At 46.9% G+C, this 12,813-nt stretch overlaps 1 protein-coding gene across 2 annotated transcripts; it reads left to right on the forward strand.

Annotated features, from left to right (window-relative positions):
• The first annotated feature begins 2,302 nt into the window (after positions 1 to 2,302).
• On the forward strand, positions 2,303 to 12,308 carry S100A10 (S100 calcium binding protein A10). 2 transcript variants are annotated; one of them, XM_030846501.2, is made up of 3 exons: positions 2,303 to 2,457; positions 8,821 to 8,983; positions 11,896 to 12,308. In XM_030846501.2, exons 2-3 carry the CDS (start codon positions 8,852 to 8,854, stop codon positions 12,055 to 12,057), a joined length of 294 nt encoding a protein of 97 aa, XP_030702361.1. In that variant the 5' UTR covers positions 2,303 to 2,457; positions 8,821 to 8,851; the 3' UTR covers positions 12,058 to 12,308. The 2 variants fall into 2 exon arrangements, with proteins under 2 accessions (XP_030702361.1, XP_060142803.1); XM_060286820.2 differs by lacking the exon at positions 2,303 to 2,457 and adding an exon at positions 2,480 to 2,609.
• The last annotated feature ends 505 nt before the right edge of the window (positions 12,309 to 12,813 follow it).

Here is a 12,813-nt window from a genome sequence, read left to right on the forward strand (position 1 = left end):
AAATGTTCACTGCAGCTCTATTTACAATAGCCAGGAGATGGAAACAACCTAGGTGCCCATCATCGGATGAATGGATAAAGAAGATGTGGCACATATATACAATGGAATATTACTCAGCCATAAAAAGAAACGAAATTGAGCTATTTGTAATGAGGTGGATAGACCTAGAGTCTGTCATACAGAGTGAAGTAAGTCAGAAAGAAAAAGACAAATACTGTATGCTAACACATATATATGGAATTTAAGGGAAAAAAATGTCATGAAGAACCTAGGGGTAAGACAGGAATAAAGACACAGACCTACTGGAGAACGGACTTGAGGATATGGGGAGGGGGAAGGGTGAGCTGTGACAGGGCGAGAGAGAGTCATGGACATATATACACTAACAAACGTAAGGTAGATAGCTAGTGGGAAGCAGCCGCATGGCACAGGGATATCGGCTGGGTGCTTTGTGACAGCCTGGAGGGGTGGGATAGGGAGGGTGGGAGGGAGGGAGACGCAAGAGGGAAGAGATATGGGAACATATGTATATGTATAACTGATTCACTTTGTTATAAAGCAGAAACTAACACACCATTGTAAAGCAATTATACCCCAATAAAGATGTTAAAAAAAAAAAGTCATGGTAAACGTTATTATTATTTTAAGAACGTCTATCAAATGTTTCTCCTCCAGGAATTGTTCTGCGACCATTCCATGGGGACTTGGAGCCCCCTCCTCAATGTTCTCACAGTGTCCCTTTGTGTCCTCTACCATTCACTGAGCTCACTGGATTTTAGCCATTTGCTAATCTATCTTCCAACAAGATTTGAAGCTCTTTGAGAGACAGGACTGATTCTTTGATTTCTGAATCCCCAGGCCCTAGCATATACATTAAGCATTCCTAAATGTTTGTGAATCAAATGAAGAAATCAAATAAGGAGTCTATAGTATACGGAACTCAGGTATTCTCATTCTAAACCCAGTTGCATATTTCCTGGAACTAAAGGGATCTAGAATTTTCTCCATTCTTGACTGTAACCTAGGGCCTAGCAAGAATTTAGGAAGCCTGTGTTTTTTGCAGGAGTTCCCCCCGAACATTCAGCACCAGTGTTGCAGGAATCCAGCAGAGTGAGAGCTGAAATCCAAGTTTTTTCCTGGCAAGAGCCAAGATTAGTCACTTAGAGGCACTTGGAGGATTCCCCAAGTCTGCTCATTCCTTTGGGATCACTCAGTCCTCCCAGGACCTCCCCTGGGAACAAAGGAAAACCCAAGACTTGGGACTGGGCCCTTTTCCAACAACAGCTGCTAGTAGTTTGCATTTAACCCTAAACCACAATTAAAATAAAGGGGGGGGGGCTACTTTCCTGGTGGCGCAGTGGATAAGTCTCCGTGCTCCCAGTACAGGGGGCCAGGTTGGATTCCTGATCAAGGAACTAGATCCCACATGCATGCCGCAACTAACAGTTTGCGTGCCACAACTAAGGAGCCCTCCTGCTGCAACTAAGACCTGGTGCAACCAAATAAATAAATATTTTTTTAAAAAAATGGCGGGGGGAATAGCGTCAGCTAGGAAACACTTAGGTTTTCTCTAAATTTCTTCTAAAGAGTTTGAGGACCAAACAGGCCAATTTCAGGACAAAAAAAGGAGACCCTGAAACAGGCTTTAACAATATCAACTACGACAGAAACCATTCACACTAAGAGGGGTAAATCTCCAGTTCAACAAAGGGTTTGTAACGCCCTCGAGCTGACTAGCCACCAAACGGCAACCACCCCCCTCCACTCCGCGAGCAGGCGCCGGCAGGGAACTCGCCTTCTCTGAGAGCTGCCCGTGGACTGGGGGCCCAGGCCTTGGAGACCCTCCCAACTGACCTCCTAGGGCCTTATCTGAAATCAACCAAGTCTGACGCCCTCGCGGTCGTTAGGACTCCACGAGCCCCTCCCTGCAGTATCATCTAGAAAATAATTCCTAGACCCGTAGGTTACGGACGAGCGCTTACAATCTGGTTCTGGGCCAGCGCGCCCCACCCGCAGAATGGCTGGATTCTTGGATTTGCACACTCATTCGCTCTCTAAAACCAAACCCGAGAGGAAGGGCATGGCCGAGGGTGGGGATGTCCTAAAATATTCCAGAGTATTTGAGTAGGAAGAGAAGTTTACAGTATTGTTCTCACTGGGGGCGGTGTGGAGCCCTGGAGCGAGGCTCCTCCGCACAGCGAAAGAAGGGTGTGCGCTGCGCCCGGGGTGTGAGTGTTGGGTGCGGGGGCAGGAAGAGGAGGGAGGAGAAGGGGTGGGGTGAGCGGAGGCCCTGACACCGGCCCAGGCTCCTCCTGCCTCCCCCGCTCCCCGCCCCCACTTACTAAGGCGCCCAGCCCGCGGCGCTCTGCTCACTGGCCGCGCGTCCCCGCCAGCCGAGCGCCCCCGCCAGCCGAGCACCCCCGCCTGCCGAACGTCCCCGCCGCGCCTCCTGTCACGGTGAGTTCCGCCCGCCGGTCCCGGGCGGTCCCCAGCCCCAGACCCCGCGCCCGTGGAAACCCCCGCATCGGCGGCTCTGGCTCGCCCGGCTGGCTTCGCCGGGTGTCCCGGGCGCCGGGGGGCCTGGTCGAGGATCAGCTGCAGATGGGGAGGTATCTGGGCCACACCCCGGCTTGGCGAGCAGCGTCCCCGACCCGCCCCGGCGCGACCCCCCAGATCCTCGCGGGGGGGGGCGGGAGGGAGCCCTTGTCCTTCACTACTGTACCTCCGTTTTGGTTGACCCGGGGTCTGCTCTCTCCTACCTTTCGGTTTATCTTTTTTTACACCCACTTTCCTACTTTTCGACTAGTCTCCCCAGTTACCCGAACCCCCGCTTCTGGTCCCCTGTCCTGGCCGGCGTATTTCTTTGTGTGCTCCGGCTGCAGGCTGACCTCTGTCCAGATGTTCGTAGCCACCTCCTAGATGGACGGCCCGTGCAGGCTCGGGGAGGGCTGGCGGTTTCCCTACCCAAAGGACACCCCTCAGCCCCTCTCCCCGATGCTTCAGGTTTGGTTTCCTGTTGTTTGTCTGCTAGACGGGAAGGTTCTTACTGCCGACCGAGGGAGGAAAGTCTATTAGTTTTCTTTATAACGCAGTTTTGCTGAGGGGTGGGGGTAAGAGGGGGAGGGAAGCCCATGTGAAACCTGTGTGAAGTGATTTTTGTACTGAAAGGGATCCCTTCTTGCTGTCTTAAACAAGTGGAACTATACAGAGATAGAGGAAGAGCAGGCTTAATGAAGGATCTTCTAACCCAGACTAATCTGTCCCAGTGCAATGAGCTGTAGGTACCTGGTCACAATTTGAGCCTGGCCAGAGGAGGGGCGCTTCCCCCAGGCCTGGATACCACACTCTCTAGCCGCGGCCGGACTCCACCTAACTGAAACCCGGAATCTGCCTTGTTGGGCCGGGATGGTGGGGAAAGCAGAGCAGCAAGCCCCGTGCCAGGCGCAGCCGAGCCCTGGGCCGGACTCTGGAATACATTAAGCCCACCCCCTTCACTGGGAGCTTTCTGCAGGGCGTGGTTAGCACAAAGGGCTCCCGGATTCTCCTAGTGGAGGCCTGTGACTCAGTTGTAAGCCCCTGTGGGTGTGGCCCGGATGGTTCCAGATCCTCTCTGCAGATGGTTCAGACAGAACACTCCCTGAAGGAAAAGGGGAACTGTGCCATCTTAGAGGGCATTTTCCAAGAGGAAGTGAGTCACACCAGGACTTGGCCCGCAACCTGAAGGAGAGGTTTCTTGACTGAAGACAGCAGTTAGACTGGTAGGGCCGTGGCAGAACTGCTGCTGGGTTATCGGCCTGTATGCCTGCTGGCAGGCTGCCCCGGCTTTATTTGGGAGGTAGCTCTTCCCGTTAAGAGGTTTGCAGTTGCTGCAGATGCTTTTTCCCCTGCAGCCTGAGTTTCAACCTGCAGCAGTGGATTTTTATATCCTGCACCTCAGGTGAGGCCAGGCTCAACACTCTGTCAATGATCTTTGCCTCCAGCGTGTTTCAGCAAATTGCAAAAGGTAATGACAGGCATTAGGGCAGGAATGAGTTCATATAACTCATTTGGAATTTCTTCATCAGCCCTGCCCCCACAGATTCCTCTCCAGTTTCTATTTAATCATCTCTTCCAAATGATGTATTCCTTCCTTGACAGCCAGAAGCTACTTTCTTCACTGGGTCCTTCATATACCATTTGGAGATTATTTTGGTTCTTCAAATTTTCCTGAGGGTCTACTGAGCATAGCACCCTGACTTCTAGGTGATGGTCTTCCCTGGCTTTTCCTGCATACAACATCAGATGGCCCCTTTTCCTTCCATGTCTGGCCCCTGTCCAGCCTCTCCAGCAGCCACTCCAGTGAGGTCAGGCCTTGCGCTAGGTGGAGCTGAGACTGAGTGCCTCCTTGCTTTCCATGGACAGCTCCAAAAATGTGAATTTTTTAGAGCACTACCCACTTGGTATGGCCTTGATCCAGTCTAGTCTTTTAAAGTTGAGGGAAACAATGGAATCCTTTCAGAGTTATAATGTGCAGATTAGCACTCAGAGTGCTGGGAAAGCTAGACTGATCTTTTTATTAGGATCTTTCTTAAGCTTCTCATTTTCCCGGGACTCAACAATTTAGGAATCTCACATCAAAAGCAAAAAGAATGAATTTGCTTATTTTTAACAATTTTCAGCACTTCCTAGCCCTTCAGTGGTTTTAATAGCAGTTGTCACAGTGGCTATTGTTTGCCGTTCTGGTGATGCCTGACAACTCTTCAAGGAAAACTGGATGTACTCTTTTAGGGTTGAGACGGCTTCAGAGTTCTCCTATTGAATTGCATCTGGAGCTTTTCTTTTGCTGCTCACTTTTTTTAGTGGGAAAGTTTTACATTTGGTGAAAGGTGGGAGAGACAGCCTGGATCAGATTCATTGCTTCCACTCACTTCTTCTGAATTTCTTTTAGGGATCAAATCAAGAATGCCTTCTGGGTTCAATTCCCCATCCCACCCCCCCCCCAATTTTTTTCTTCTTAAATTCCTCAAAGCAAAAGGAAGGAAACCTAAAACACATTTTAGATAACAGATGTTTTTTTTACCGACATTCTGCCAATTGTTTTCTGGGTGGGCTGTAAGAAAAGTAGGGTATAGACAAGACACAAAAGAGCAAAGCAGATCAGACTTCTTGCTCTTTGGAAGTCTCCTTTTTGAAATTATGGCCTGGATCTGGGCATGGGTCCAGAGCAAACATTTGGTATTACTTAGGAGCAGACACTTTTCTAAGGAGGCCTCCTACTTCCCTGCTACTCCCAGAAGGATCAAAATTTACATTATTGTCAATTTCCTTCTTACTGATTCATTGAGCAGGCTCTGAGGACAGGGTGCTAGCTTATGTGACCCTGCTACTGGAGCCCACAGTTTAGTGTGGAAAGAAACGAACACAGTTAACTAGAATTCAGGACATATTTTAAAATAGTATGACCTTAGCTGGTGAACTCCCCAGAGGCAAGCATCACAGGATAGAGGTGGTGGAGAGCACACCCACGTGTGCCTAACACCGTGACAGGGTCATGCAAAGTAGGTGCTTGGTGAAGGAACAGAAAAAATGGAAAATTGAATTCCCACCACTGTAAATTTGTAAAGCTCAGAATTCTTTTCGGAAGAGAAAACTACACAAAGAAAGACACGTGAGCTTCCACTCTTCAGACCTGTGTAGGAGATACACAGACATCAGAATAAAATGATTCAATAAAAGGTGAGTGAATGATGAATTAGTTAGAGCCTGTGGAGCTCACAGTGAGAGAGCAGTAAAATGGGATAAACCAAAACTCAAGAAAACGGTAAAACTGAGAAGAGAAAGAAAAGGCAGGTCGTGTTGGGTGACCAGACCTGTTTAGCAGGACACACCGTTTTCTCCTCCGCTATGGAATGTACTCTGCTATGGAATGTACTCTGCGGTTCATTCATAGGCCGCCCCTTTCCTGGCCCTTCCCAGCCCTCACCTCCTCCCACAGAGCTCCCAGCCTCAAGGGTTTCAGCCCAGACCCGGTAATCACACCTGCACCTCAGCTCCAGCCAAGGGAATTGTTTGATTGATTCATTCACTCATTAGCAAACACTAAACCACTATTTAGTTGTTAGTGGATAGAACTGAATAATTCACAGTTCTTAACGTAGAGGAACTTAAATCTAAGATAGAGAGACGGGCAAATGATTGGATGGAGTGTTTCAGGTGCCGGAGTAGGCTGTCTGGGTAACAGAGAGGACGCTGCGGCCTCTCAACCCCAGGCCCAAGGCTATCCATTGGAAGTGTTTCCGAGCCAGAAGCTATAGAGTCCCGGGGTGGGACTCTTCTGGGGCGGTGGAAACGGCGAATTCAAGTCCCTGAACTGCTTGCTGCTTTAGCAACCAATGGTCAGTGCTTCTGTCAGCCCAGGCCGGGCAAGCCCCGCCCAAAATGGGAGGGCCGGGCAGGCTGACTCAGTAGGTCAACCGCTGCACTCTGGAAGAGCTGTATGATTCATCCACTAGCCGAAAGAACAGTATTAATCACATCTTCCGCTTTTCCTTCATCTCACTTTAAAACCAGTGTACTTGCTTCACCTTCAAAACGGAATAACTTGCTCGTAGCCCAGGTCAGTGCCCTCAGGGGCCCTGGTTACTGATGAGAGGGTGGTCATCTCTGGTTTTCAAAGCTGTTTTCACTTTCACAACCTTAGATCTCCTGAGTAGCCCCTGATCTACATTCTTATTGCAGAACAAACAGGGAGTCTGTGCTGGCTGCAGTGTCCACAGCCCATGTGCTGAGTAAACAGCAGAGGGAGATCCAGTGGGGCAGGAAAGCTCTGTAACTTCATAATGAGCATAGACAATCCCGGGGTGGGTTTGGAGTGACCTGAGTGCTCACTAGAGGAAGACTGGCCTCACTCTCTTGAAGAAGGTATTCAGGGGTGGCCAGGACTTCCTCAGCTTACAAGCTGTATTTCTTAGAGGTTCCTAAATTAGCCTGTTTCCTATTTTAGGGGTCCTTACCCTGCTGTATTCCCTTTCTTACTTCTCTGGCTTTGCAGTGCATTTTCCTTCTGCTCTGCCCTGTGAAGAATGTGAACTAGGTGTCCCACAGCCAGTTCCAGTATCTGGGATCTTTGGGCATTTGTTGTGAAGTGCTCTGCCACTTGAGCTTGGGCACGGGTATTTTTAAACCTCTGTGGTGGCTGACTCCTTTCCTGAGATATTTCAGAACTGGGGTGGGATGCCACAGCCTTCTCCCATAGGTGACTCATTCAGTTCAGTTCTCTTATGTTGCTGGACTTCCAGAGCCAATCCAGGCAAGGCTGACTCCCTCTAAGCCCACTGCCATCTGAAGCCAGATCCTGGCTGTGTCAGGAGAGAGGGGAAAGGGTGTGGTTCCCCTGGAATTCATCCCACAGTGGACCTTGAATTGGCTGCTCTCTCCAAGAGAACTGCTTTCCAGATGAATCATGCCAGATTCTGGTTTATAGCATTCTCCAGAGTATAGCATTCTTTGGCATGCTGATTTCTGTACTTTTCTGGGGATTAAGGGGTAGAACTTTTGACTCTTAAAGTGTAATTTTTCAATCCTCATGTTTACCAACTCCACCTTCTCTGTAGCAGACAGCATTTACGGATCTGTGTTGAGTATGCATGTGTCAGCGGAAGGAACCAGACTGAAAGCATGTCTCCGGCTCCTATTGAGACTCTTCAGGGGAAGTTGCCAGCCTCTCCTTCAATCTCTGCTCTAAACTTATTCTTGATGGGTTTTTTTGTGTGTTTTTTTTTTTTTTTGAGTGGTATATTACAGTCTCAATTCAAATTCACCTGTTTCCTATCCAGTAGTGATTTTAGGTGGTGTTAGCCAAAGCTACTCCATTCTGGCTGAAGCATGCTCTCCAGTTAAGCAAAATTCATTGGGCTCCTATTAAGTACCAGGCATTGGGTCTTGATGAGACATATGCCCCTAGATTATTATACCTGAATATAATGATCTGACACATCCTTTCCTTTCTTTCTTTTTTTTTTAAATTAAATTAATTAATTTATTTATTTATTGGCTGTGTTGGGTCTTCGTTGCTGCGGGTGGGCTTTCTCTAGTTGCAGTGAGCGGGGCTACTCTTCGTTGCGGTGCCTGGGCTTCCCGCTGCGGTGGCTTCTCTTGTTGCGGAGCACAGGCTCTAGGTGTGTGGGCTTCAGTACTTGTGGCACGCAGTCTCAGTAGTTGTGGCAAACAGGCTTAGTTGCTCCACGGCACGTGGGATCTTCCCAGACCAGGGTTCGAACCCACGTCCCCTGCATTGGTAGGCGGATTCTTAACCACTGCACCACCAGGGACGTCCCTTAACTTTGTTTTAAACTATTCACAATGAAAAGCTCTTCCTTTCCCGCTGCACCCCAGACTGTGAGAGTAGCTCTTTTGTCTAGTGCTGCCAAAAGTATATCAGATCCCCAAAGGAATTAGGATATACTATTACTTGTTCCTTCTCAAGGAAGTAGATAATGGGCTTTGGATAGCTTTTATTTGGGTAGGGCAACTGCATGTTACTACCAAAGATGCAAATGTCTTTGTTACAATCAATAACAAGTTCAGAACTTTAGTAAAGAATACATGGTGGGCTTCCCTGGTGGCGCAGTGGTTGAGAGTCCGCCTGCCGATGCAGGGGACACGGGTTCGTGCCCCGGTCCAGGAAGATCCCACATGCCGCGGAGCGGCTGGGCCCGTGAGCCATGGCCGCTGAGCCTGCGCGTCCGGAGCCTCTGCTCCGCAGCGGGAGAGGCCACAACAGTGAGAGGCCCGCGTACAGCAAAAAAAAAAAAAAAGTTAATGTAAGTTGTTTCTTTACAGCCTTTAATAGGTTCCAACAGACCTCACCAAAATGCCCTCTCAAATGGAACACGCCATGGAAACCATGATGTTCACATTTCACAAGTTTGCTGGGGATAAAGGCTACTTAACAAAGGAGGACCTGAGAGTACTCATGGAAAAGGAGTTCCCTGGATTTTTGGAAGTAAGTGTTGAAAGGCTCAGAAAGAACCAGAACCAGATGTAAAAATCAATGCTTCTGGGCCCTAGTTCCTTTCCCTTCCTCTTTCTAGCCCTTCCCTGTGGAAGTCACTACTAGAAAGGTGTTTTCATTCATTTACTTATTAAACATTATTGAATGCCTACTGTTTGTAAGATACTAGGGGAGGAAACAGAAGGTAAAGAAGACACAGCCCCTGCCCTCAAGGAGCTTACAGTTTGGAAGTGAAATGAGACTACACACAAATCACCATAATGCAAGGTGTCAGAAGGAATCCATCTGGAGTCATCTGTGTCCATTGAGACAGAGTTGCAGGAAAGAAGGCCTTTCACCAGAGTAATCAACCAGGTTGCCTTGTTGCCCTCGGGTCCATAAACCTGGCACTGGAGGTACCACATCCTGGTCACATCCACTTTGAGCAACTTGAATCTCCCTTCTTGAATTAAATCCCTTTAGATAAAGGCTTTAAAATTTTTTTCCAACACTGCTCTAAAGCAATGGTGTCAAGTATCTGCTGAATGAGTGCCAAGCGGCACTCCAGAAATAACTTCTTTTCACATTGAAAATGCAATGAGACAGGAGCACAGTTTGAGTTTATGCCTCACCTTTGACAGATCGAGGGGTCCGTGAAGACCAGAAGAGGATCTGCCATGAGCTCAGATACATCACTCAGGACATTAGGCAACAAGGCACAGTTGCCCTTTTACATCATAGGCCCTCAAGAGACGGCTGTTGCGTTTCACTGAAGGTGAAACATTGCCTAACAAAATATTAGATTGAAATGCAGGCCCTTCTTTCCCTGCCACAGCCAGAGTCATTTGAAGGGATCAGTACTGTGTTTGGTGTGCATTAGCCTCTAAAGGGTGAAGGGAGGAGATGGTAAAAGACAGGGTTCTGCCTCTTGTCATCTCCTGGTAAACAGCATTAATCAAGCCCCTGACTCCTGACTCATTAAACATAGGGTTTTGTAGTACATGATGATTTACATGTTATCAATACCAGTCAGATAAACAGATATAAATAGCTTCACTAGTATCTCAGAGCTGCAGTTACCACAATTCTATCCCAGAATGAGTTAGAGGATACAGCTGTTCTGCTTTTGTACAGTTCTGTGATAGAGCCCCAGACCAGGACCCTAACTGGGAAGGTTGCTTCAGCTTTCTGTACCTCAGTTCCTGCCTCTGGAAAATGAGAGGCTGGACATGATTATCTCCAAGACCACTTTCACTTTCTGTGACCCTTCCAGGCAAGCATAAAATTCAAGGACAAAATGTGCTCATTGTAAACCTGCCCATCACACGAACAAAGGCGTTCTCGGTCTACTTCTGAACACTCATTAATTGTGTTGTCGCATAAGTTAGAAGCCAGGATGATATCACATGAGACGAAGATCCTTCCTCCCTAAAGGCTTTGTGGCTTGGTAAACATAAAGTGTTCAGTACCAAGTACTGAACATGGCAGTATAATTTATTCTAAGCATGGGGTCATAATTCCAAGCACACCCACACTCGCTGCATTCACAGATCGTTTTGTTTCTAAAGTTGACCACTTAACGTCTTCCAAATTTCACTCCTGACCACGGCCAGGAAGCTGGGGTTAAGGCCAGAATTAACTGAAACCCACCAAAAGCAGATGTAGCTGCATAGACAGGTTATAGTTGATTGCTTAGGGCGTGTAGGAAATGCTGCTTTACCTTAAGGGATTTCTGAGTGCAGTTTATAAACATCCAGCACACTTGAGACGCTGAGTATCAGTTCCCTCACTCATTTATACAATCAATGAAATTCATAAATATTTTACCTGAGTCCTTTAACACCTGTAAAGGGCCATATTTCCCTCTGGTTGATGGCATGGACCCTACAGGAGAAACCATACTTTCCCACTTCTAAGCATCATCACTACGAAAAGGAATAATCAAGCCAATCACCTTGAAAACAGAGTAAAAGAAAAAACAAAGGGGATCTTACCTGCTCATCTTAGTTCCATGTATTCATGCTAGGCATTGAGAATCATGGGGAGTTTTATAACTCCATCACACGTACTGCTTTTGAAGTACATCCAGTGTAAAACAAAGAGTACATCCAGCAAAGAGTACAGGATGGCATAGATTGACCAACTTATTAAGAACAGAAGCAATCTTAGAAACACTCTAGTCCAACCTCAATTCTTAGTTGTTACACGAAGGCCCACCAAGCTGTGTGACTTACTCTAGGTCACCTGGCTAATATGATATGAAGCCACCCTAGACTGGCCTCAGCTGTGCCAAGAAATGAGGACCATCTGCCTGAACTCTTTAAACCTAACACACCCCAGGGCATCATTAACACCTCTTTAAAATCCATAGGACAATGATCTGAAATTTACTCCCTAAATAATCGCATGAGGTCTTTCATAGGAGTTTCCTTCTTTAAGGACTTGACCATGCTATCAGGAATGAAAGCTTGTCAAGAGAATATAAGTTTAAACTAAAAAATGGGGGAATTTGGGGTGGTTCTCAGACAGAATTTTGTGATTTTGAAAATTGTAACAGTTGGACTGTAAGTAAAGCATGTCAGAAGGGCATGCTGGTTTCTAAGTGGACTTAGAGTTCAGAGTCGTGAGTCTCCCTTCTCTGGCACTGAATCTCCTCTTTCTAGAAATAGGCTGTTTCTAGTCCCTGAGTTATATAAAAGAGTGCCATGGAAACCTCTTTCCTAGCTTGAAATAAATATGAATTTACTGAAATGCTCCCTCAAAGCAGAAAAATACATTTAGACGACCTCCAAAGATCACTATGACCTAAAGCAAGAATTCAAATAATTAGGAGATTATATATATAGCTGTCAGCAGTACAAATCAAAGAAGCTCATCATTGCAACCATTGACTCGTATTTCTTGCCTCTGTCTTTTTTTTTCAGAATCAAAAAGACCCTCTGGCTGTGGACAAAATAATGAAGGACCTGGACCAGTGCCGAGACGGCAAAGTGGGCTTCCAGAGCTTCTTTTCACTAATCGCTGGGCTCACCATCGCGTGCAATGACTATTTTGTAGTACACATGAAGCAGAAGGGAAAGAAGTAGGCAGCACTGAGCAATTACTCCCACCCTGATAAGAATTCTCATAAAGGGTCACTTAAGGAATCTGCCCCACAGCTACCCCTGTATAAGGATTTCCTGAGCAGATTGGGACCCTTAGAAAATGTACAAATAAAATCCAGCTCCACCTTGAGAAGCAGAGAAAGAAAAGTCAATTAAAGCCAGATAAGCTTTTGATTTTTATATTGCTTGCATCCCCTTGCCCTCAATAAACAAATTCCTTTTTTAGTTCTGAATTTGAGACAGAATGTTTGTTCTTCTTCAGAAATGTTTGTTCCCTGCTTCATTCACAAAGAGGCCACATGCCCTTAAGCATCTAGCGCAAGGCAGAGCTCTTTCCACAGAACCTGCAAAATGGGAAAGCACTCTCCACTCAGGCTTGGAGTCTAACTTCTCAAATTGATCTGCCCTGTAGCTGTTCCTAGCTGAAGGACAACAACTCCAAGGATTAAAAGAAGGCACTTCAGGGTATATTCCACCTTTATAATTCCTGAGCATAGTCCTGCCCAGTTAAATCAGTGCCTTTCCAACCAGCACTTTGTATGCCTGAGATGTCTGAGTCCATTTTTCATAGCAAAGTTTCAGCAAACTAGGGTAAGAATAGTTCCATAAGACAACCAATCAAAATCAGTCTAGTGTGATGCCTCTAACAATATAACGTTAACGTTTTTAGAGCTGTCATGAGATGCCATGATTGTACTAAGATGTCAGGAAATAGGCTAGCCATGATTTATAATATAA

Source organism: Globicephala melas, chromosome 1 (genome assembly GCF_963455315.2).
Source record: "Globicephala melas chromosome 1, mGloMel1.2, whole genome shotgun sequence".
Lineage (NCBI taxonomy): Eukaryota > Metazoa > Chordata > Mammalia > Artiodactyla > Delphinidae > Globicephala > Globicephala melas.

Coding starts and splice junctions, on each gene's coding strand:
- S100A10 (XM_030846501.2), top strand. CDS start 8,852: ATGCCCTCTCAAATGGAACACGCCATGGAAACCATGATGTTCACATTT. Junction 8,984..11,895: donor AGTTCCCTGGATTTTTGGAA/GTAAGTGTTGAA, acceptor TTTTTTTTTCAG/AATCAAAAAGACCCTCTGGC.